The sequence below is a fragment of the Episyrphus balteatus genome, chromosome 1, assembly GCF_945859705.1.
Source record: "Episyrphus balteatus chromosome 1, idEpiBalt1.1, whole genome shotgun sequence".
NCBI classification, from domain to species: domain Eukaryota; kingdom Metazoa; phylum Arthropoda; class Insecta; order Diptera; family Syrphidae; genus Episyrphus; species Episyrphus balteatus.
Window position 1 is genome coordinate 1,450,194 of NC_079134.1, and position 25,575 is coordinate 1,475,768.

General features: G+C 28.9%; 1 protein-coding gene across 2 annotated transcripts; it reads left to right on the plus strand.

The window, feature by feature from the left end:
- Nucleotides 1–16,312: 16,312 nt before the first annotated feature.
- LOC129906431 (uncharacterized) lies at nt 16,313–24,881 on the plus strand. Of its 2 annotated transcripts, none has more exons than XM_055982204.1 (2): nt 16,313–16,842; nt 24,235–24,881. In XM_055982204.1, exons 1-2 carry the CDS (start codon nt 16,443–16,445, stop codon nt 24,849–24,851), a joined length of 1,017 nt encoding a protein of 338 aa, XP_055838179.1. In that variant the 5' UTR covers nt 16,313–16,442; the 3' UTR covers nt 24,852–24,881. The 2 variants fall into 2 exon arrangements, with proteins under 2 accessions (XP_055838179.1, XP_055838178.1); XM_055982203.1 differs by lacking the exon at nt 16,313–16,842 and adding an exon at nt 19,987–20,543.
- Nucleotides 24,882–25,575: the final 694 nt, after the last annotated feature.

A 25,575-nucleotide genomic window follows, 5' to 3' on the forward strand; every position in this document is an offset into this window, starting at 1 on the left:
GTAATCTTTTATTATACCATTTGCAAATTCTTTACTGTATCTTTTCTTCATAGAAGGAATTTTCAATTTAAATAAAAAAAATAAAAAAAAAAAGAAGGCAAAAAAAAAACCCTGGATAGTAGATTATCCTAGTATCCCACCCGCTGAGTAATTCGGGTCTCAGGATATTGTAATAAATCTGGTATTTGAATAACAATAAAGATTCGCGAATTGGGGATGAGTGGCAAGCTGGAAAAATTGTTTGTGTGTGCTACAAGTACGCGGCTATGAAAAGACTATAATACACATCATCCCTTGAATTTGTTTTTTTTTTTTTCTTTATTTTTATATCCGCTAGCTACACTGAACCAAAAAGGTACATAAAATTAATGAATTTGTACATTAAATTAATGTAAAAATTCATGGCAAATGAGCCAATGTACAAATTCATTAAATTTAAGAATCTTTTTATGAACAAATTCATAAGGGAATGAATCTTTCTTAAAATTTAAGAAAAAGTTCTTAAATTTTATGAATTCTGTTCATAAACGAATTCGAAAATTTTTAAACATGTTTAAGAAAAGTTTCTTAGATTTTAAGAAAAGTTTCTTAGATTTTAAGAAAAATTCATACAATTTAAGAATTATTTCTTAAATCTTTTTTTTTTTTTTGCTATAATTTAAGAATAAAGTTTAAGAAAAGTTTCTTACATTTTAAGATTATTTCTTAAATTTTATGATTTTTTTCATAAATTTCGTAAAAATTTAAATGTAATTTTGCTTAAATTTTATGAAAAAAATCATAAAAACTATGAATTTTTCTTAAAGTTGTATGATTGTTTTCATAAAATATAATACACTTTTCATTAAAATTTATGCAGTTATTTATATAAATGCATATAATACATTACCATTCCAAGCCTTTAATTTGTTAATAAAAAATTGTATTCCAAACAAACAAACAGGAAAAGAAAACAACCCAAAATCTAAAACAAAAAAATGAAAATTGTTTTTAAAAATAAAAGAAATTATTAAGTTTAAACGTTATAAAAATGTTTTATTGATCACTAGCACTATAAATTTCAGTATGAATTAAATTTTGAATTTAATTTTACTTTTTTAATGGATGCATCATCTGGAAAGATAGAACAAAGTTTGTATTAGTAAAATGAATATGTAGTATTTGGTTTAAAAAATCGAAATAGGTAGAAATGTAAATTATCTTATTCTTACCTTATTGTAATCGGCAGCATTAGACTTTGGAGCTGAAAAAAACAAAAAAAAACAATACAAAATTGAATAAGTTGGGGAAAGATAAAAATATAAAGAATTTAGGTACCTATGAGAAATGTTGATAGTATTAAGTTAAAACAATATATAAATATTTAGAGAAATAAAATAAAAGGCAACACTTACTTAATTCAATGTTTTGTTTAGTTTGCAATGACAATTTCAAGTGTACAGGATTTGTTGAGAATCGGCTTTAATATGGTTTTTATTTTGTGTTGATTTTTCCCCCTTTGCAGGTCCAAAGTTGAAGATTACGTACTTGCCTCCATATTTCACAAAAATATCAAATTACGATATTCAATTTTAAAATATGCACCTATAAAAAAAAAAATTAAATATATTTAATAAATAAAAAATAGCACTTTTTAACATTATATGTTTTTATACTTATCTAAATATGGGAAAGAGGCAACAGGAACCAACAATATTTTACACTTTTGCAATGTACTTATACTCTTCAAAATTGTATACGTAGTTAAAATGCTTTACACTATAAACAATATAGTCTTTTATTCACAAACTTTTATAACTTGTTTCGGCAACGAGCGTCCACTTTGAATATCAGATTTTAAATTTAATCCTCAAAGAAATCTTTCTAAGGCATAGATTTAGAACAACAGTTATTATTTTCTAGATTGATGAAAAAGTACATAGACTTTAAGAAAATATACTTAAACACTCAAAACGTAAGAATTTTTTCATTAATTATATGTATACTTTCATAATATTTAATGAATTAATTCTTAAATTTTGGTAAAATATGAATTTCGAACATAAAAAGTATGAACAGATTCTTAAATTTTAAGAATAAGTTCTTAATACCGAATACAGGATAACGGTAAAATATTCCTTGTTTTTCGATTGATGAAAAAATACATTCATTTTAAGAAAAAATACATTCATTTTAAGAAAAAATACTTAAAAACACAAAATTTATGAACTTCTTACAAATGTAATTTTGAAAATAGATTTTTTTTTTCAATTTTAAAAGGGAAAAAGTCAATTTTAAAAATTATTTTAACTCAAAATACAACTGAATAGAAAATAATAGTGAATTTCATTCATAAAAGTATGTCCAGATTCTATGATTCAGCAAAATTTTCTTTCAATTTGGAGCTAGAAGTTTATGAATTTATTCATAAACTTTCGTATTCGTTCTTAAAAATAATTCATAAAAATATTTTCCATAGGAAAATTTTTATGAAAACTGATTCTTAAATTTTATGAATCTTTCTTAAAACTAAACTTTTTTTTTAAGAATTTGTGCTTAAATTTAATGAATTTTTCTTAAAAATGTATGAATTTTGGTTAATGAACGAGATTCATAGTTTTTAAGAATAATACTTTTTTCAGTGTAAGAATATATAATAAATAAAAGTAAGCTTCTTCATGTTTTTAGGAAGTGCGTATATTTAGAGTAGAAGATGTTTGTCTAAACTTGGTAGGGAAATAAAATGTATAGTCATTGGTATTTTATTTTCTTGACATTTTTGAGTAATATGACAATCCGGTTTATATTCTAAAACAATGAAGAAGTTTATGTGAAATGAAAAGTGGATATTTGATTAAATCGGTGTGGTTTGAAGTTATCTCAGTTTATTGATAAGGGATTTAAAGCTTGTGGAAAAGTTTTAAAATTTTAAGTGACAATGTAAAAAATACATAGATTTGAGTTGTAAAGTGTTAATTTAAAATTATATTATATTTTCATTGTGATCCAAATCAGATCATCGTATTTATTTATGTTACAATAACAAAGCGAAATCCTACTTTTGTTGTAAGGCTAGTAAAAGCAATGATCTGATCTGGATCACGATGAAAATAAAACACAGCTATTGTTAAAATAAATATTGTTGTGGGAGGGATCTTCTAGCACTCAACTTGAATTTATAATGGTATATAAAAACTGATTCTAGCCAGATAAGACTAATTAATGGGATAGAAAAATAAATCAAATTTTTTGCTATTTTTGAAATGGTCATTAAAATAATCATTTTTACCGACTTCAAAAAGGAGAATCAAAAAAAAAAAAAATAACAAAACCAACTTCCGTGGATCAAAACTGGGTTTTATGGTTTTTCTCGGGAGCGGGTCATAATTCTGCTTGTCAAAATTCTGTACGACAAAATTCTGTGGGGTAAAAATACTGTAAGACCATAATTCTGTACGTCATTATACTGTAAATACAAAATTCTGTACGTCAAAATACTGTATGAACAAAATACTGTTTTGTAAAATTCTGTACCGCAAAATACTGTATTTTCAATACAGTATTTTTAAAGAAATTTCCTTTGATAAAAAAACACTAAATACTAGCTTTAAATATTATTATTGACAGTAAAGTTGTAATTTTATACAAACAAAATTATTAAAGTAAAAAAGTAAATCAATTCAACTTTTCTTAAACATACAAAATACATTTTACAAAAAAAAATGTCAAAATCAATATAAATTTATTTTTTTTCAATCCGTTTTAGGTATGCAAAGTGGTTTAATTCAGATTGTTTTTTTAAATAAGTGTAGTACCTAGATTAATCAGCATTAGAAGCTTGCCTCTTTATATAGTTGATCTCTTAGAAATTCATAGTAAACCCTCTTTTAAATACACTCCTGCTCAAAATTATCGCACATCTCTGAACTTTTGTAGTTAAGCCCCTATAACTTAGCTTAAATGGATTAAAAATTCAAGTTTGTATTTTTTGGTGTTTGTTTGTTTATTGACAAGTAAAAAAACGCTGCACTGCCACAGTAGCATCAACAAAAAAAAAGAAAAACAAAAACTTAACAATCAATGCTATAAAAACTGATATTAAAATTATTTTTCTTTTTAAGAATAAAAAGAAAGAAAGTGGTAAGCAAGTGTCAGTTCGATGCAAAAATTGTCTTCAATATTTGGTATTGCCTCCTCTTGCGCTTATGACAGCTTGCAGTCGTCTGCTCATTCCACGAATTAAGTTTTGTAGGTCCAATTGTGAAATATTCGCCCACTCTTCTTTTACTGCGGTTTCCAGCTGATCAAGATTGCTTGGAGGCGGATTTCGGTAACGAACGCGTCTCTTGAGCATGTCCCAGACATGTTCTATGGGATTCATGTCCGGACTTCTAGCTGGGCCAGTCCAAAGTCGGTATACCAACGTCTTGAAGATATCCTGAAACCACTCTAGCACTATGAGGTCGTGCATTATCTTGCATCAGAATGAAACGTGGCCCAATTCGAGCGCTGATTGGGACCACATGTTGTTCGAGTATATCATTCACGTATCTTTGGGCATTCAGCGCAGGTCTAGGAACACTCACCAACTCTGTACGTGCCGTGAAGCAGATTCCTCCCCAGAACATTACTGACCCTCCTCCAAAAGGTTCTCGGGTTGATAGACAAACTTTAGAAAATATCTCACCCTCCTCCACACACGTTTCCTTCCATCTGGTGAATTTAAGCTCACTCTTGTCTCATCTGAGAAGAGAACTTGCTTCCAGTTATCTAATGTCCAATTGATATGCTCCCGAGCAAACCTGAGTCGAGCTACACGGTGCTGTACAGTAAGCCGTGGGCAATTAAATGGTCTTCTGCTTGTTAATATCGACTCTCTAAGACGTCGGCAGACTGTTTGCCTTGAAATGTTCACATTTCTTATCTCTCTCATTAGGCATTTCAGCTCTGTACTTGTTACAGTGCGTTTTCTTAAAGTTGTGATTTTTAAAAATCGATCATCTCTTGCACTTGTGGATCTTTTCCGACCTTGTCCTGGTCTTCTCTTGTCAGATCCAGTCTCAGAAAATCGCTTTAGGGCTCTTCCAACTGTAGTGCGGTGAACCCCCATCATTCTACCTACTTCACTTTGCGATTTTCCTGTTTCAATCAAAACTCTTGCTCTAACAGCTTCAACTTCTGTTAAAAAGTGACGGTTGGGCATAACTTTCTTCAAACTAACTTTTTTAACAAATTTTAAAGCGCGACTATTAAAGATAATTTCTCTAATGACTTCAAATACCTATTGAAATCCAACGTCATTTTCAAAAAAAAAAAAAATCAAAGGCATTCTGCGCCTGTCGAAATTCATTAATTATTCAGTTCAGTGTATATTACCTTTACTTTTTACTTATTCATTTTATGCTACTTTATTAAACAAATAGCAGATATAACAAAATTTTACCTTAACACTGAGGCATACAGTGATAAAGTTTTTTTTTTCTGAAAAATAATTAGTGTGCGATAATTCTGAGCAGGAGTGTATATCTGTATTTCAAAATTCTGTATTCGCGCACTTTTTTACATTTTTACAGAATTTTGAAATACAGAATTTTGATGTACAGAATTTTGAAATACAGTATTTTAACCAACCAGAATTTTGCTATACAGAATTTTGACTTTCAGAATTTTGTTCGTACAGCATTTTGCACATACAGAATTTTGACACACAGTATTTTGGCATACAGTATTTTGAATACAGAATTTTGCAACATACAGGATATCGACCCCAACCCGTTTTGCTCATAGTTTCTATAATGGGACCATACTGCAGTCACCAGCTTTCCAATACAGAAAGAATTATAATTGGTTAGTTCAGTCCAAAGTTATGAGGAAACAAACATAAAAAATAAAAATAAAAATAAATCGATGATATCTAGGAAAAAATAATTCTCTGGAACCCTTTAAAAATCAAAGAATATGATTTTAAATGTCCTTTTTTATTATAAACTGCTTGCGCAAAAATTATTTTATTGCTTTTTATTAAAATAAAATTAAAAAAATTTAAATTAATTTTCAAAAACTATGGTAAAAATTGGCTTAACTTATTTTTTTTTTGTAAGAGACTAGGTTTTTAGCTTTACAAAAAGGTATAACACGTTATTGTAGGTATAACCGTTGACTTTTAATAATTTTTTTCCAAATTAACTTAATTTTTTTTTTATTTCCCCTCCCCGCTAAACGAGGGGGAATAGACCACTCCTCCCATACGATTTTGTTCTTGTCTCGACCCAACCTACACGCTCTAGCTTTCTGGCACATTACTCCTGAATCACCCTGTATATGCGTTTAATTGAATTTTTATTTGTTTTTATTTATCGTGTAAAACAAAAAATAAAATTAAAACCTTGACTTGTAAAATGTAAAGTCGATGAAATTCCAAGAATTAGTAGTTTTCTCATTATACAGGGTGTCCCATAACGAGATACAAAGTAAAAATTAAGTGTGTTTAATTTTTGGGTATATTCTATGAAAAAAATTGTTTTACAGTGACTCTCTTTCTGCAAAGTTGATAATAATTTAATATTTTGTATAATTTATAAATCAATTGTCTGTTTATTTTTTTTTTTTTAATATAAGAACACGCTAAGCTCAACTCCTCACAAAAACCTACTTCAAAGCAGAAACAATAGCTTCTTACCTCAAAAAAAGTCACTTAATGATCTAAATGTACGGTTAAATACTCATTTCACAAACACTTTTACAAAAATGAAACAGTAACACAGTGAGTAAACTTTATAACATACTTTTCGCGGAAAAAAAACTAATATCAATGGGTTATTTCTTTGACGTCACATAATTACCGTGTAATCGTTTTTGTTTCATCTGAACTTCAGTAAGATGATTTTAATTAATGAGTATTGTGCTATTATTTATTTTTATGCACATCTTAATCTGACAAGTTTATCGATTTAGATAAGTAATAAAATGCACGACTGGGGCCGCACGTACTTGCTCTTATGTTATCATAACTTTTATGTCAAAGCTTTTTTGTAAAAATATTTTGAATTGGTTATAATTTGATTTTTTAAGGAATTTCATAAGAAATGCAAAAATATGTAATTTTTTTTATAATTTCTTAAGCCATATTTCCGTTATCCGTATTTTTTGAGAAACACTAAAAACGCAATTATGTTAGATTTACGTACAACATTACGTGTGTTAAATTTAATCAAAATCGTTAGAGTCGTTTTCGAGAAAATTGGAATAACTCATTAACGATGCACGGGAAGAGCCGACATCGGTGATTTAAAAAAAAATTTTAATATCATATTTTCACTATACGTATTTTTTGAGAAAAACTAAAAACGCAGTTTTGTTAGATTTACGTACAGTATTACGTGGGTCAAATTTAATCAAAATCGTTAGAGCCGTTTTCGAGAAAATTGCAATACCTCGAACATTTTGTATGGGAGGTATATGTTCTAAGCAAGATATTACAAAACAAAAAAAAACAAACCTTGGAAATTACGAAAAAATCATCTGTACCAAATTTCAAGAAAAACCGTTCACCCGTTTAGGCTGCAGCTTCATGTACACCTTTTTTTGACGACGCACAGACGCACAGACGCACAGACGCACAGACGCACCGACGCACAGACCGACGGACGTCATGACGAAAACCACTTTTTCGGACCTCTCCATCATCGTAATGTTAGTTTCAATTAAAACCTCGAATTTTTTTTTTGACACGAAACCAATACTTGCCCTATAGAGCAAGTAAAAAAATCTAGAGATCATTTTTGTATTAAAAATAAATTTTATAAAACAATTAACTGTCACTAAAATTGACTCGGGAAAATCCGACAGTGAATTAAGACTGAAATGGCCAAATAATGACGTTCTTATTTACTCACAGGTGAATTACGATTAACTTTTAAAGTTGTCATCACCAACATATAAATTTTGCTGCTACCAAATTTAAATTTGTCAACATAAAAGAAATGTGACTTCTACAGACAGTTTTTCTTAACATTGACAGTTTTGTCAAGGAGTACCTACTTTAAAATTCAAAGTTTCCAGGTCCCAATTGGAAAATCAAATCCTAAATGATTTCACTAATCGTAAAAGTGTCCTAGATGAATGCCTATTTTAGAAATTTATCTTGCACCTTTTTTTTCAAGCCCAATTTGCATTTTAGGTCATTGCATTTGATTAAGGGTTTTCCACGTATTTGAAAACAAATCATCTAAATTGATTTTAAAAGAATTGTTTAAATTAAACAAATCAGTTAGATTTTTTTAACAAATGATTTAAATTTATGTCTCAATGGTGTTGTGCTTCAACGCAAATTTATTCAAGCAAAAACAATTCACATTAGATACGCACACACCACATCATTTGATTTAAGTTACATTTTTTCTCATTTTAAGCCGTCAATTGGTGGTATCATTTTGATATTCTACGGTCTCTTCTGCCACGTACGGACAAATCTATCTTTTTAATATTAATTTTACAGCTGTCTTACTTAGGCCCATTTGCTGAAAATTTATGTGAAACATAAACCCTTAAATTCTACATAGCGGTTTGCACAAACTTTAAATTGTATCATAAGTTCCTCTAAGTTTAACATAACTTATTGGAAGGAAATAGTAGAACTTAAGGATTTTATGTTCTACTTAAAGTATTTTACAGACCAAAAAAGAAACAATTTATTTAAATTATGTTTGTTAACGAATTATTGTAAGCCCTTAAGCTACATTTTCTGAATAAATACAAAAAATCTAGTACAATCTCTGCAAATGTTTTTCTGTGAAAAAAATCTTTAAAAGAATTTTTTTAGAGAATTTTGTTTTCGCTAGAAATTTCCATTCAAACGTTGCAAAAAATTTCAACTCCAATCATTTGATCCGGATTTTGACGTACATTTCCATCGGGTGCTTCTTCTATCCTATTTTTTGCCATGTCATTTTCCATAACTGAAAATAAGTGCATCAAAAATGAAAAAGGTTGAAAAAAAAACGTCCTAAATCTATGGTATTTTCTTTTTTTGCAATATGAATTGTGGTTGCATTTTTCACGCCACAAAAATATGCCACCAAAAAAGAAACAGACATCAAATTGTTCTGTGACGACCTGATAAATTTACATATCGCTGAACAGAGATCCCATAGACAGACAGACAAGCATTTTAGACATGTGGGTGTGTGTGTGTGTGGGAGGTTTTTTTTGCCAAGTATTTGTTAGATGTCCAATGTTCATTCAAATGTATCCATTTTGCTCCATCCTTCAGCTAGCATTATAGGTTTAACTCTTCGGTTGTGGGTACCATGGATAAAAGTACACATACTCTGACTAACGTTTCTAGTTTTTTGAGGAAAAAAAAAGGTGGAACCAACAAAAAATAATTTCAAAATATCCTTGTTGCGTGAAAAACCGCTTGGCTGGCGTCGAAATTTACTGAACACCACCCAGAACAGAAAACCAATTTCTAGTGCAAAAAAAGTTCACGGATAATAAATTTGATGGAACCATAATAACACCAACAGTGTTCTAGGACATACCATCCAAATATATACATGTTGGGTTTTACTGAACACTACATATGTATGCATATTTTTAGTTGGACAAAAGATCTATTAATTCACATGACCCATCTTTATTTTTGGCATAATAAAATATTCAGAATAATAATTCACTCACTTGAACGAAAAAGTTTCATCATCGAAAGCAAACAGGTCTGGCAATAAATTACTTATGTGCCAACTTTTAATTAACGAACATTATATCCTACGTCATTTATAAAACACTCCATAGCTCACTCACAGAAAGGATGTCCTGTGGAGCAGATGGCTTGGAGCGAGATATACAAACAACTTATAATATAAACGTGTGATGAAAATTTATGAAATGAAATTATCATATGTATTTTGAAAATATCATTCCGCAAGTAAATCATCGTAATAATAATTATGACATCAATGAAAAGTGCTTTTCTTCTAATTAAACAATTAAAGGAAAATTTTAATGAATATTACATCAGAAAAATACATTTTTTCATTGCTAGTAAGAGAAAGAATACTTATTAAAGTGTATAGTCCGATGAAAATGAACTCTGAACGATTGTGTTTTCGCCACATTATCCGTATTAAAAACACCCGGATTTCTGTCTTAGCTCAAAAATGGAACAGAAACATGGTAGGTACATAGAAGTTAGAGAAATTTTATTTCTATCTACTAGGTATTATACTAGGGTTGCCAGGCGTCCGGGTTTTCCCGGACATGTACTCTTTTTTGGCTGTGTGGGGGACGTCCGGGATAGTTTCTATCAATTGTCCGGGATTGTACTCTTTTCTAGCCTTTAAGTATCTCACTACTTGTATGCTACTCTTAATTCATTTAGCCCTAATTTTCCAATCGTCAGTTAGACTATCATAAGAATAAATGTCAATATAAAAAAAAACTTTTATTCCTAGGAATAAGCTCTAAGGTTTATCTGACTATTGAAAAATTGGCCCTTATTATTCAAAAAACGAATCGAGTTCATTAAAAGCGAGGCGTTTTTATTTTGGTTTATTATCTGCTCAATTCTGTTTTGTATTCTGTTCCAATATAATCAAAACTCAAAAATATAGAATATGGCAAAATTTTAAACGATTAAGGAAAATCTAAAGCCACTTAAATAAGTTGCTAAGTCAAAAAGACCATTTCTTTACTTAATAACTTACTAAAAATTTTATTTGCATTTAACTAAATCGTTTAAAATTTTGCGCAATTGATTTTTAATGGAATTTAAAAATTTTTTTTAACTGGAATTGCATTGCAACTTTTGTAGTATTATAGCTCAAATGTTTATTATAATACTATACCGAGAAGGCCAAACTTTGCCTCAGAGTTTTTTTTTTGTGAAAAAATAAGAAAAAAAATGCTACGGGAACAAGGGTTAAAAATGTGATTTTTAGTTAAAAGGATTGTTCGGTTATTTTTTTCATAAAATTATGCATTTTTTTTTTGTCCTAGTTTTGTACTCTTTTTTTTGTCCTCATTTGTCCAGGAAAGTCCGGGATTTTGCATTTCGATTACTAGTTTCGTCAAAATATATCTGGCAACCCTATATTATACTAAACAATTAGACTTACATAAATGGATTAAGTCTAAGGCCCACAAGTAAATTCTTGTTAAATTATTATTATTCATTTATGTTATCCCATCTTTAAATTGACTGAATGTTTTTGATTTTAAAAAACTCTTTCTAAAATTGGTTTAAATAGGTATCAAATCCAACAAATTCAAAACGTTCAAGCCGTTTGCTAAAAAAAATAGGTTTTTAATAAATGATTTTTTGAAAAATATGTTTAAAAATAGTTTTTAGTAATTGTTAAAAAAAAAGGCAGACAGAGTTGCGAGACCCATTTTTCGCATTTTCTATCTCCTGACTGTTATTTTAACTTTTTTTTTAATGCATAAGTGGCATAAATATCGCAAATTAAAACTTAATTTATATTACTTATATGCCATGGTCAACATTTATTTATCAACTTCAGCTTATTATTAGTCTCACCAAAACTTGGGAACCAAATCGACCCGATAGGACAATTCAAAATATTTTTTTTTTTTTCGTTAATAAACGGGGTGAAATTCAGAAAACAATTTAATTTTGGAGTTTGAGCGAGTATTCTAGAACGGAACCTATAGAAAATGCATAAGCATGGATATAATTGGTGATGATAACAAAAATTGGAGTGGGCTGAAAAAAAATTCCTGTAGACAAAATTGCGAAATTCAAATTCTTGAGGCTACTGAAAGCTCTAAGATCTTTAAAATGAAATATGGACATCTATGTATTAAATCTTTCCTGGACATTATTTTGTCAAGACATAAACTTAAATATTTCATTGGCTGTTACGATGTGCATTTGTATTAAAAATATTTTAAAAATCTTTAAGAGCCGATTTTTCAATTTTCTAATAAACAGTCAGTTAATTGTTCGACGAATAAAGTTATTAGGCTCATAAACAATCAGATAACAAAATTGAATTTTTCAATGAAGAAAACTTTATTCCACAGAATTCCACAGAATAACAAAAAAAATGTTAAATTCAAAAATATTAAAAATTAAACGTCATTTTTATTCATATTATTTTTCTTGTGTTCCCTTATGTTTTTTAAACGTGGTCTTTAAATTTGTGAAAAAAAGCATCTTAATAATTTATAATCTCAAAAAATCTATTTCATCAATATTTTCTTAAAACAGCTTTGACAATTGACACACTATTTTTGTTGAGATTATTCCCTACAATAATTTTTATTCGTCTCTGAAAGAAGCAGATAGTTTTATTCCTCTAATAAATGTTTTATTAAAGGAATAAGCTATATCCGGCTGTTGAAAAATTGATTTTTTCTCTATCTGGGGAATAAGTAATAACTGACTGTTTAACTGACTATTGAAAAATTGGCCCTAAATAGGATTAGAAATTTATATTTGCCTTTTGAAACTACGAATGAAAGACTATAAAAGTTGTAGAAAAATTAAATTCGGTTTTAAAATTAAAAAAAAAAACACCTTGATAATAACACAAAATAAAGCTTGTAGTTTGATTTTTCGGAAAAAAATCCTTTTTTTAATAGGTAATTAATGTGTTCTAACAAACTTTTCAAAGTATTTTTAAAAAACAACATGCCGTTTTGAAAAATCAACAAAAATTGATATCTCCAAAAATTAAAATTAATTTCCAAAAATGTGTTTTTCAATTTTTTTTTTTTTAATTTAAGTTTAAATATTTACTATGAAAGTCATCTTAGAAAAATAAAACATGCAGAAATCTGCTTACTTTTAGGTGGTCTTTTTCTCCGTGTAGTTGAAGAGAAAGTCAGAATTCTAGAAAATGGTACCTTTAATACCTTACGATAGTTTATTTCTTTAAGAATATCACCTTATTTGTCCCAAATACATTTAAGCCTTTTCTTATTAGATATAACACCAAATCCCTTCCTTCCTTGAACTATTTGAATCACTTTCGTATGTACATTAGGGTGTGTCAAAATGCTAAAGTATGGAATTTTCAAATGTAATAGCTTTTAAAAGTTGCATTGCTTATCAAAATTAAATCCTGCGTTTACAATTTTCATTTTAATTAATATCTTTGGCTCGCTCAGAATATAGGAAGAAATCGAAGAAATTTGGATTTTAAGCGATTTTTGAAATATATGTTTGGATACAAAAACAAATATACTAAATATTTTTAGGCTTTAAAGTGATTATTCCAAGAAAAAAGTTTTAAGCTTATATTTGTTGGAATTGAACACTTAGTAAAGAAGTTGCGAAAAATAAGCGAAGGAAAAAAAATCATTTTTTCATATAAAATCGTTTTTTTCTTAATAACTTCAACCGATTTGAGCGATCCAAAGACGAACGATATTATAATTTTTTTTTACACATTATAAAACCTTAGACCCTAATAAAACTTTTGACCACTATTACTTTGCAAAATTAGAGTACTTTTTTTCGGCCATACAAAAGTGACACACCCTAATGTACATGTGGTTAGGTATATTAAGAAAGCGACTGTTTTTTCTATCCAATAAAACAACATTTGTGTTGCAATAGTTCTTATTTTTACTCTATTTCTATTTGGTTTTCAAATAAAAAGTTTTTTCCATTTGTTTAATGTACAGTGCTGCTTAAAACATTCCGGATTTTTTTGTCATTTTCATCAAATAAAATTTTAAAACACAAAACTGGAACAAAATATTGTTTTAATATTTTTCTAGGTCGTTCATATATCAATTAAGCAATTTCAACAGAAATATCGATCTTTGACATATACAAAAAATTTAAAAATTGAATGAATGTAAAGCCAGAATTTCGGCTGTGAAAAACTAACCGGATTTTTTAATGTTAATATTTAAAGTTAATATTTTGTTGAGAAACCTTTGTTTTCGAAAACTGCTTGGCACCAACGAGACTTGGACTCGGCCAAATTAAATAAAGTAGAACGAAGAATATGCTCCTAGTCATTTTTCAAAGCTACAAGTACGTTAGTTGCTGAGGTGTGCTTTTTCTTCTCTACCTGGCACTTAAAGATGACCCACAAATTTTCAATCGGGTTCAAGTCGGATAATTGTTGCTGCTTTGTCAAACCAGGAGTGTTTTCTACCCCGAAATACTCTTTTACGAGCTTTTAAGAATTTTTGGCATCTTAACCAGCAGGAAAAGCCAATGTAAAGGCATTTCTTTCTCCTTTTATGGAGCCATTATCGACTCCAACATCTCTCCATTCTGGAAATGACCCATAAATCCTTTGATTTAGTGTAACGGGGTAGAGCCTGCAGCTGAAAACACCCCAAACCATCAATGATCCTCTCCTGTGCTTCACGGCAGGGAGCACTTTTTTTTGGTTTCAAACATGTCCATGTTTTAGCGCCTGGCTGCCATTTTACAATCGGAATAGAACAAGTTAAAATTGCTTTAATCATTGAAAAACATATTTTTCCGTTTTTACCGACTTCCAAAAAGGAGGAGGTATTCAATTCGTCTGTAATTTTGATAAATCTTTTTGTATTGGAAAGCTGGTGGCTGCAGTGTGGTCCCATTTCAATTTCATCTTCATTTAGCCATAGGAACTATTTTAAAAATCATAAAACCCAGTTTTGAGCCATGGAAGTCGGTTCTGTTTTTTTGCTAAAAATGATTATGTTATCGAGCAATTCAGATGATTTTTTGTAAATACAAGCATGATGAATTATTCTCATTTTAAAATTTAAAGTTTTTCTTAAGATCCTTTCACTGCCTACTTTTTTAGACAATGCTTAGCATTAAGGAATGGCTTTTTTCCAAGCGGAAAGAGATTAAGACCAAATCTCTCAAAGCCTTCCTTACTGTACTTGATGTTGAAGGCAGATTAATCTCCTCACAAATCGATTAAGACGTCGCAAAAGGATCTTTTATTAAAAACCTCTTTATTCGCCTATCAGTTTTTAGGAATATTTTGTTATGGCATCCACCCTAGTGGTCTGCTTTAACTGATTTTTTCCTTTTTACTGTTTGACGATATCATACTCACTTGACGTTGCAATTTACAACATCCCAAAGGGATAACATTTGGTTTTATTTCGACTTAAAAGTGTTCTACGACTTAGTAACGAATTTTATGACTAGAATGCGTTTTTTCCGTTATTCCATTAAATAATTTATACAATTCACAAAGCTAACAACTTTGTTTGTCACTGCAAACAAAAAATTTTCAGAAGTGACGCTTAAACCCGTTACCTTAACACCGAGAATCGAAATCCTTGAAAAATCCGGTTAGTTTTGCACAGACGAAATTCGGACTTTCCTTCATTTTTCGATTTTAACATTTTTTTTATGTATTAAAGAACATTATTTCCAACAAAATTTTGAGTTAATGAAAAAAATTATTTGAATTTTCATATTACTTTTTGTGTAAGCTAAAGTAAAACTGGCCTTTATTAACCTTTATTGCTAAAGGAAAAAGTTTTTCAATAAAGATTATGAGTGTTAGAGGCAGAAAATGTGTGCCATGAAAAAGTTCTCTTTTCGAGTTTATTTAATGAAAATGAAGTTCATGGAATGCCTACCTAGTACCAAAGAGGAGAATTTTTTTTTATTTATTTCATCAATTTTTCATATTAAAAATTTTGTTTTTATTTTTGTTAAAAAAATTTAAGTATTTTTTGTTCATTTTTGGGTCGCTTAGTTTGAAATATGTATGTTGTAATATACAATATTGTGATAGTGTACCAACATTATGGCCTTTAAATAAGAATTCATTAGTTTAATTTGAAACATAAAAAAAGATTCCTTTGTAATCGAAAGGTATGTGCTCTTTATCTACATACTATCCAGTCTTAAAAGACTAAACCAAAATGACCAGATTGACGTCTTTCTGAGTATAATCGTCATTGGAATGTCGAATAGTTATGGATTACCCTTTAGGTATTTCACAAATTTTCCTACAAAAAAAGTACCAACATCTCGATTAAATGAGTCATGTTGATGTTTCATCTACAACGTCATTCATTTAATTATGCATTTTTTCAAAGAAAATACATCAAAAACTATAAATTCCGGATTCATGTGTTTCATATTGTATTTTGAGTTCCTTATCTTATCTCTTGGAAACAAAAACAATCAGCTGGTCTTATGGGATTGTGTTTAGTTTAGTAGTTTTTTTTTTTTGTTAAGCTTGTTTAATCACTCTTCTTGAAACTAAAACCAGATTCAGATTCTTGATTCTCTTAAATATATTCTCTTATTCTCTCTCTTTTATAACCAAACAATTTGATATAAATCATGAAAAACAAGTTCAACACTCTTCAGACTTTATGATTCTGGTATGGATCTCTGACAGTCATAAATATCGTATTTTTGTTTCTCGGTTTCTAATTTAAATTTCTTGTTTTTTGTTTCTAGTTTAAGTCGCGAAGTTCCCGAAGAACATTCGATCACAAAAAAAATTAAAATAATGAATTGTGTTTTGATTGTTTTTGCATTTCTTTTAAGCCTCGCAACGGCTGAAACTGACTTCACATCAAATTCAACAACAATTGTTGAATTTCGAAATAGAAATCAATTAAAAAAGTTAAAAATAAATTTTGAGGCTTATACACCTCAGGGACTTCGTGTTACAGTTCCTTCTATTCATGGGATTGATCTTTTTTCATTTCAAGCAAAAGTTAATTTGCCTTTATTCAAAAGAGAAAACGGAACTCTTGTTTGGGAAATTATAAATCCATTGGATGATAAATTGGTTAAAGAATTTCCCAGCCAACAACTACTAGTTGGAGATGTTATTAATTTTTGGGTACGAATACAAATGAATGGTGTATCTTTGCAGTCGGAAAGTCTTTCTCACATAATTAAAGGTAAAGTTTTATATCACATAAATTATAATGAATTAAAAATAGATATTAGCTAATTTATTTTGAAGTTTCGTTATAAATTTGATAATTGTGGTTTTTGCCGGTTTTTGTCTTGTTTTGAAGTAAACAAAAAATTTAATTGGCACATCAAATACAAAAACGTATTTTTTTTTTATTTTAGAAGAAAATCCTTCTCAGACTTTTATTTCTAATAATAATTACTTTAAATTCTTGGATTATATGTAATTGGGAAATTCGGTTAAAGAAAATACTTTTGTTTGTGATTTTTATAAAATATTACCGTTAGACAATGCAAAACAAATTTTTTTTAATGTTTTTGAGGTTATGTATGCTATAAAATGAGGTAGTTTTTTGATTTTTCCTTTGGAAACCTGTTAAAATCCTTACGACTTTTTGTTTACTCTTATTTTTGTTTTTTTTTTAAATCTTAATTATTAAACTTTTATATAAACTTGAACCCTAAAGGCAAAGTTGTTATAGATAATTATAATTTCGATTAAATTCAACGCAAAAGAAGTATTACTTCCAAAAAGGAGGAGGTATTCAATTCGTTTGTATTTTTTTTTTTTTTTTTTTTGTGTTTGTTACCTCATAACTTTGGACTGAGTCAAGCAATTTTGATATTTCTTTTTGCTGTGGTCCCATTTCAATTTCGTTCAGTTCTGGCCATAGAAACTATTATAAAAACCATAAAACTCAGTTTTGATCCATTAAAGTCGGTTTTGTTTTGTGATAAAAATGATTATTTTGCATAATTTTTTGAACCAGAATTATGATAAGCAGAATTTTGTTATATCCTGGCTTCAACCCATTGAAATGGAATGTTTTTATCAAGAAGTGCACAAACTGGTTGCTGAGCACAAGTTTCACAAGCCTTTTTTTCCTAAAAGTACCGAAGATCAATTAAAATGTAATCCTTTAACTTTAGTAAAAAAAAACTGGGCTATAAAAAAATTTATTAATTTGTTTTAAGCAAATTTGTATCTTATAAATGCATATTTTTATTAATTAGAAAAAATATATGAAAACTTAGGCAGAATATGTAAAATGGGTTTGCATTTAAAGCGATAATTGTAATCTGAGTGGCTGAATAGTAATTATTGCTTTGCGTGCTTTCTTAAGTGATTTTTTACAATTTTTCTTCCTAATGGTGAAATCGTGTGAAATCAACAACCACAATGACGATATTAATTTTGTATTTTAAATATGAAATCTTCAAACTATTATTTATCTATTTTCTTACTAAGAATTCTTAATAAAATTTTCTCATTTTGTCAGTTCTACATTCTACTATAAATTCTCAGACAATAATCAATCTTGTTTGATTTGTAAAAAAAATCTTTTGTTGAGGAATATTGTTTGTGTAAGACGTTAGACGGAATTATTAATGAATTCTTCAAAATCTTAGCAAAAAAAACAAAAACAAACACTTCAGAATGTAGGTAACAGTTATAAGAGTGTGAAGTATTTATTAATTGAAGTTTTGTGTTTAATTGTTAGTTAGAAAAATTTTATATCAATCATCCCTTGAATATGATATATGGCATATCTACAAGTAGGTTTACAAAAAATGAATAAGCATATGGATGTTAGCTTAATGTTTGTTTTCTACTGTTGTTTTTTGTTCCAAAAAATGCATTTACTCTCAATGTAATATTTGTATTATAACGCCAGAAGATATTTTTTTATTAATTTAAAAACAAACTCAATAAAATCGGTTAAGTCGTTTCACATTAGGTCAAATAAAACCTTTTGGCTTTCAAAAAAATTTTTCATTTGTGGACACCTCTTTTTTAGATTTTAATAATATAATTCTGAAAATCATCGGCTATGAATTTTTTCAATCAATAAAATTTATCGTTTACCATATTTACTTAATATTTTAAAGTATTGACTTTTCACTGAATCCTTTACGTAGTTGTGTCGCAATTCCACTTTATTTAAGACAATATCCTGACTTCTTTGTTGAATAATTGTTTGAGCAATGTCTTAGCAGGATTTTTTTTAATTTCCTTTCTAAAAAATCTACCTACAATGATTCCTTCAAGATAAAGAGAGAATGTTGAGTTATTTAGGCATTCTAATATAGCAATATACATAGAAATTATAGATAATAATGTTCAAAAATATACTTAAAATATTAAAAAAAAAAAATTTCAAACGTAAAAATTTCCTTACAAAATATTTTACATTATTAATGTATTTTTTTTTATAAATTATAAAAATGTTAAAGCCGAAACTGTTTCAAACTAGCATTACCGAATAAATAAATACACACTTAAATGATAAGAATTATCAATAGAAACATACAAATTGCAATTCAATGGGATTTCCAGTTTATTATTTTTAATTTCTTAATCCACGTTTTTGGATTTTGTTCTCTTAATTTAAATAAAACCCCGTTTGGATTTTTTAGCATTAAAAACAAAACGAGAAATTTAAGAGAACAATAAAAAAAAAAATGTACCTGCCTCTCTTTGGCACTCGCCATCATTCAGATTCAGATAATACCTATTAATTTGTTATAACAAAAAATCCGATACAAAATACTCTCCTGGAAAAACCAACATACTTCATTTTTATTTATTTATCAATATATCGTCTCTTATTCTTCAGATAGTCATGGTCATCCCATGACTATATAAGTGACCTATCCACCTATCTTTATAGTGATAGCTGGGTCACCATTGACAGTGTTCCCAGATGAGATTTTTAAATCCATGCATCCAGTTTTTTATCCATTTTGAACTATATTTCCGCAGTAAGTTGTTGATAAAATTTATTTTATTTTTTTATATAATTTTTCGGTGCTGAAAAAAAAATTGGACAGATAGAAAACGAATGGGGGTTTTGACTGGCATGTAAATTTAATAAGCTGCATCATTTTTCTCCTTTTCTGACTCATAATTCTTATACCTACTTAAAAAAAAAAAATAAAATACTGAAAAAAAAACAATTAAAATCTTATCTCCATTCAAACTGGGGTGTTTTTTTTAAAACAAGATAAGGGTTCTTTTTTCAATCTTATCTGGCAACACTTCCCGGGATTTCTCTTACTTGATTTCATCAAAATCAAGTTTAAGATCGCATATTGTTATGACTTTATAGTAGCTTCTCCGCGAACGTAACGATTGGAAATTTTTAGTCTCATTGTAAGCACAGCCGATGCTAGAATAAAATATTTACAATTTTGTTTAACTTCTGCCACTTCTGTCGCGCAGTTCATCAAATCAAAATAGGTACTCAATCAAAAACAATGAAATTTGCTTTAGTGTTACTCCTCGTGTTATCATCTCAATTAGCATTTACAATTTCTGCCAGTAAAATCGCTGCTAGCAAAAATGAAATTTTAACACTACATTACGAAGGCATGAATATTGATTTTCATTTGAATATAACAGTGTTCTATCCGCAAGGATTACGAGTGTCAATACCACATAGAGATGGTTTAGAATTGTTTTCATTTCATGGAATTGTCACATCGCGACCATTATTTACAAATTCGCAATCGGATTCAGATGATAATACTTTTGCCCATGATGTTACTAGCAGCATAAATGGTCAATGGGTGTATGAAAACCAAGAAATTAAACTTGAAAAGAGTGATGTTTTGAATTACTGGGTATTCCTTCAATACAAAGGAACTGGACAGCGATTCAGTGATCTATCCTATGTTGTTAAAAGTAAGTAATAGTCTGTTTTTTTTTTTAATTTTTGTTAATTGAATGTAAACAAAAATTGTGTTGTTTTTTTTTTTTTGTTTACATTATTAATTGTATACAATGGCCCAATCAATATTTTATTGTTTTAATGTTGTGTTGTTTAGCTTTATTAATAGATACAGCAGAAGATAATGACATTTCTGTGAGTTTAGGTTGTGTGTTTTTTTATTCCGGATTTATAATTTATGTTTAGAACAAACTAAACCCATTCTTGTTTAACATCTTTTAAAGAATTTTAAATCAGCTAATTAGCATTATGTAGGTTCATTTCATTTTTTCTAGTATTCGCAGAATTTAAATATGTTAAATAACTAGATTTAGCGGTAGTTTGCTATTTTTTTATAAGTTCAGTGAAACTAAGTTTAATTTAGTTTTGGGACAGGCTCGGTGAAAAGAATGGAATGAGTCGGTTTGTAATAGACTATAGAAGAACGTTTTATAAGTGTTTCTATTTATCATTCATATCATCTAGTTCATCGACTTATTAGTTAAGAGATTATAAGATTAATTTGTATTTTCATTACAAAAAACTTTTACAATTTACTATAAAATAAATGGTTTTGCTTAATATGTACTTGGTTTCTTTTCCTGAGAGAAGTTTGGCAAGCGTTCTAGAGTTTCAAAAATAAAGAATGATGATACACCGATTGGTTGGAGGTCTTTCTGAATGACTTAAGATTTGATATGTCTATCAGAGATAATTAAGATCACGTACCAATCAAAAATTATTTCCAGGACTGGACCAGAAAGTTAATGCGGTTTAAAGCTGATATCCCATTTGAGTTTTTTTGTTATCAGAACAAGTTTGTTTATTGTTTTTATGTTTGTTTCTGACTGGTCAACCGTGTTTATATTTTGTGAGCTAAACGCAAAGTTAGTATCTAGAGTAGTGTTCCCGAACGTGGGACCTTCGCCACACAGGAAGGCAATTTGATTTTATAAAATTATGCTGCATTACACTTTTTTTTAAACTTGCTTTTGCTACAAAAACAGCTTAGAACAGATTTGTAAAACTCTCAAATTTGTTTGGTCTTTTTTGAATTTTTTACTCTGGTGTTTCTCATGAAACTGTTCTGTTTCGTTCTACATATTTTTCTCATTAAACAGAATTTTAGAAATCTTCTGGTGGGACATATCACAAAAAAGGTTGAAAACATGTATCTAGAGACTTATTAAGAGTCTTCTATTTTATCACAAAAGTTTATCTGGGATGGTACCTATTTTACTTTTTCTTAGATGTTTAGTGTTTTATGAATCTCAGTCTGATACCTCATATAGTATTGATTCGATTGAAAGGCTTTCTGCAAGCTAAAATACGCCTTAGTGTAACATAAAATACAGTTGTTTTTGTCTCTTAAAAATAAGACCTAGTAGTTGCTGTAGGACAATGAAATTATGGACATTTCCGCAAATAAAATCACTATTAAAAAGGTAAACAAACCCCATGCTAAAACAACAAATAAGATACATACAGTAAACATAACTTTCAGCTTAATATACAACACTTCCACACTGAACCAAATCCTTACGTAAATACAACGAAAAAATTCGTTGAGCCAACGAAAATTTAATTAATTTTCAGCCGATGAAAAATTTAATTGGCTCAACGAAATGGCTTTCATACGTTAATGAAGAACTTCATCAATCAACGAAAACTGTAGTATTTTAATGAAATTTTTCATACAAATTTTTGATCGAGAGTTAATGAATTTTTACATCACTTTACGAAATTTTTCATCGATTAACGTAAAATTTAATTAACCACGGTGATATTTTTCGTTAGTCAATGTATTTTTTGATTAATTTATGAAAGAACTTTCGTTGGCTAACGAATTTTTTCGTAAATTTTATGAATATTTTAATTAAATTAGGAAAAAATATTCGTTAGCTAATGAAACTTTTCGTTGTATTAATTATTTTTTTTTTAGTAGATTAAAGTATTTATTTATTGGACTTGTTTAATTATTAATTTACAGTCCAAACCAAAAATTGGCGTTTCGACAAGGTTGAGCTCACTTAAGTCAACTGATGAGTCCGACTTATCGTGAGACACCTTGTCAATACGCAAATATTTTTTATATTCAGCTCAACTTACATAGATTTTTAAACAAAAACCTAATGTGAACTATATAAAGCAAGATTAAATTTTTAATCATTAAAACAGAAATGCACCCAAGTCTACGTTTTTTTTTTGTAAGGCCACGATTTTTTTCGTTAACTGATGTATTTTTTCATAAGCCAATGTAATATTTCATTAGTATATGAAGAATTTTCATAAGCTTATGAAGATTTTCGTTAGTTAATGTTGAATTTCATAAGTTAATGAATTTTTTCGTTACTTAATTAAAACTTTGATAAAGTAAGGAAAAAATTCTTATTCTTTAAAATAAGTATGAAATTTTTCGTTAATTAATAAATCTTTTCATTGAATTGAATTTTTTGGCACTAAAAAGGGAGAAAAAGTGTATGAAACGTTTTCATTAATTGATGAAAGTTTTCATATTACGAAAAATTACATATTTTCGTTGAGCCAACGAAAGTTTCGTGGGCCAACGAAAATGTAGTGTATGAAACGATTTTCGTAATTTTACGAAATTTATTATTTTCAGTGCAGTTATAAACATGAAAGAGAAAAAAGTAACTGATGTAAATTCCAAAAAAATATTTTTTGAATATATGTATGTAGTTAGTTAGTATAAAAGTACTTTGTACTACAAGAGCAAGTACATGCGATCTAGTCATGCGTTTTATTTAACACGGGCTCACATAGTCATTACAGGTTTTATACTTTCACTTGGTCATTGTCAAAATAAAAAGTTTCTACCGCAAAATAAAAGAATACTCGTTTTCATTAGCCGAATAAAGTTTTTTGTACATTATCATTATTTAAATTTAAATGATTCACTTCACATTCCTGATTTAGTCTACAAAGTTTTTGACCAGCTCCAAACCAGTCGCATGCGTGCCGATAACGAATTAATGAATAAATTTGTATATTGAAATGTCTTGTTCTACAGAAATGTACGAATTTTAAGAACATTCAAAGAAAAAAAAACAAACAAGTTTTGACATCGAACAGACATCCAAAATAATAATGCTAAATTAAATAATGTTGAAACTATAATATTTTTTCGATTTATATGTGTACTGAAAAAAATATATACATTTTTTATAACCGCCATTTTTGGATTTACTTTGCTAGCAGATGGTCTTTTCTGTAGCCTCATTCAAAATCTCATCCATTTTCATAAATTCGCTACATATTTTGGGTCTGCTACACTAAGGTAAAACAAAAGACAGATCAAACAAATCAACAGGCAAATTTTTGTCTTGTTAAAAACAAGTCACTGTGGCGTATGAGTAATTATGTTTTTTTTTTAAATATTGGCTCATATAATTGTAGGAGATTTTTAAAGGTACAACAACGATAACGGATAATAAGGGTTAAGGATAAAACACAGATCTGAACTATACTCTCTATTTTGTTTTGAAATATGGATGAAGGTATTTTAAAACCCATTTACTAGGTCCACCCTATAAAAATCTCTAGGTTCTACCTTGTCCATAAAGGCATCCCAAAAGACTCTGTATTTGTACCTTATTTAATTATTGAACACACATAGTAATGATTTCATCTTTTTATTCTTTTCAGAAACCGTCCCAATGAATATAGGACAACAATATTCTCATCAAAGTCCTGCTCACGAAAGTGCTTCTCATCAAAGTGCTTCTCATCAAAGACCTTCATATCAAAGCAATTCTTTTCAAAGTCCTCCTCATCAAAGTCCTCCACTAGCACATTCTTACACACCACCTAATCAGATTGTTCCATCAGCAAAGCAATGTGAATGCAATGATAATCTCCTCAACGATATATGGTCTCAGCTAAATGTAACTGTAGCTAAAATGAGAACTCTTGACGAAAGCGTTAAGCCATTGGAAGAAAAACTAAACAGTCTCACAGAAATAGTGGTAGAACTTGTTAAGAACATGGACATTGGTACAAATTTGAAGCTTGTCGGAAATTTGCCTGTGCAAACGAATCCCGTTGAAGATGTTCGTCATTTAATAGTTGAAAAACTCAAATTATTCGATCTCCGATCGACTATTTTGCAAGCTGAATACACATCAAGTGGAATTTCGTTTGAAGTTTCTTCATCTATTGATAAGCTGCGGATTTTGAAAAGATCGAATGATATTCTTTCAAAGTTATCATATCAAATTATAGATCCTAATCAAAGACCGGCAATTGATTTTCGAATGGCATAGAAATAAAATAAAGTTTAGTTCAAATTAAAATGTTTGTAGTTTTTTTTTCCCTTCAAAGGACAGTTTTAGTAATTTAAAGCCACACGTATATATGAATTTAGATTTGTGCAAAAATCATCACATACACTCACCATCCATCCATTCCCAAACCAAAAGTCCTGCAAGCTTGTTATTTTTCAATACGCGCCCACAAAAACATAATAAAATGTCAAAACAATGGAAACAATGAAAATCGTTTCATTTATTATCCTGCAGACAATGACAATGGCAGAACTATACACTAAGGGAAAGCTTTATAATATAGCCTATAGGTCAGAGTCAAATAATAAACTTGCAGTTGCAGCAGCAGCAGCATCATAGGACCACAGAGAGAGAGCCAACACTATACTTGTTGGATAAATATTGCCACAAACTCAGCGAACAAAACCATCCTCCTGGTTTTTGTTTCGTCCTGATAGCCTTAACTCCTGTCTACATGTAAACAATATTATTGTCGCACAGAGTCAAGCTATAAAATAAGAGCCCTGTACCTTTCGCAATTGTATAGTTTTGTTTTTTTTTTTTTTTTTTCATTTTGCAATGCAACAACGCTTTGTTTCAAAACTGCAAAAATATTACTTTCATATCTAAAGTACTCATTTGGTTGCTGATTTTTGCATACAAAAGGTTTAATTTTGTAAATCTGCATCATATCCTTTTTTTTGTGTTATCCTTAATGAATAAG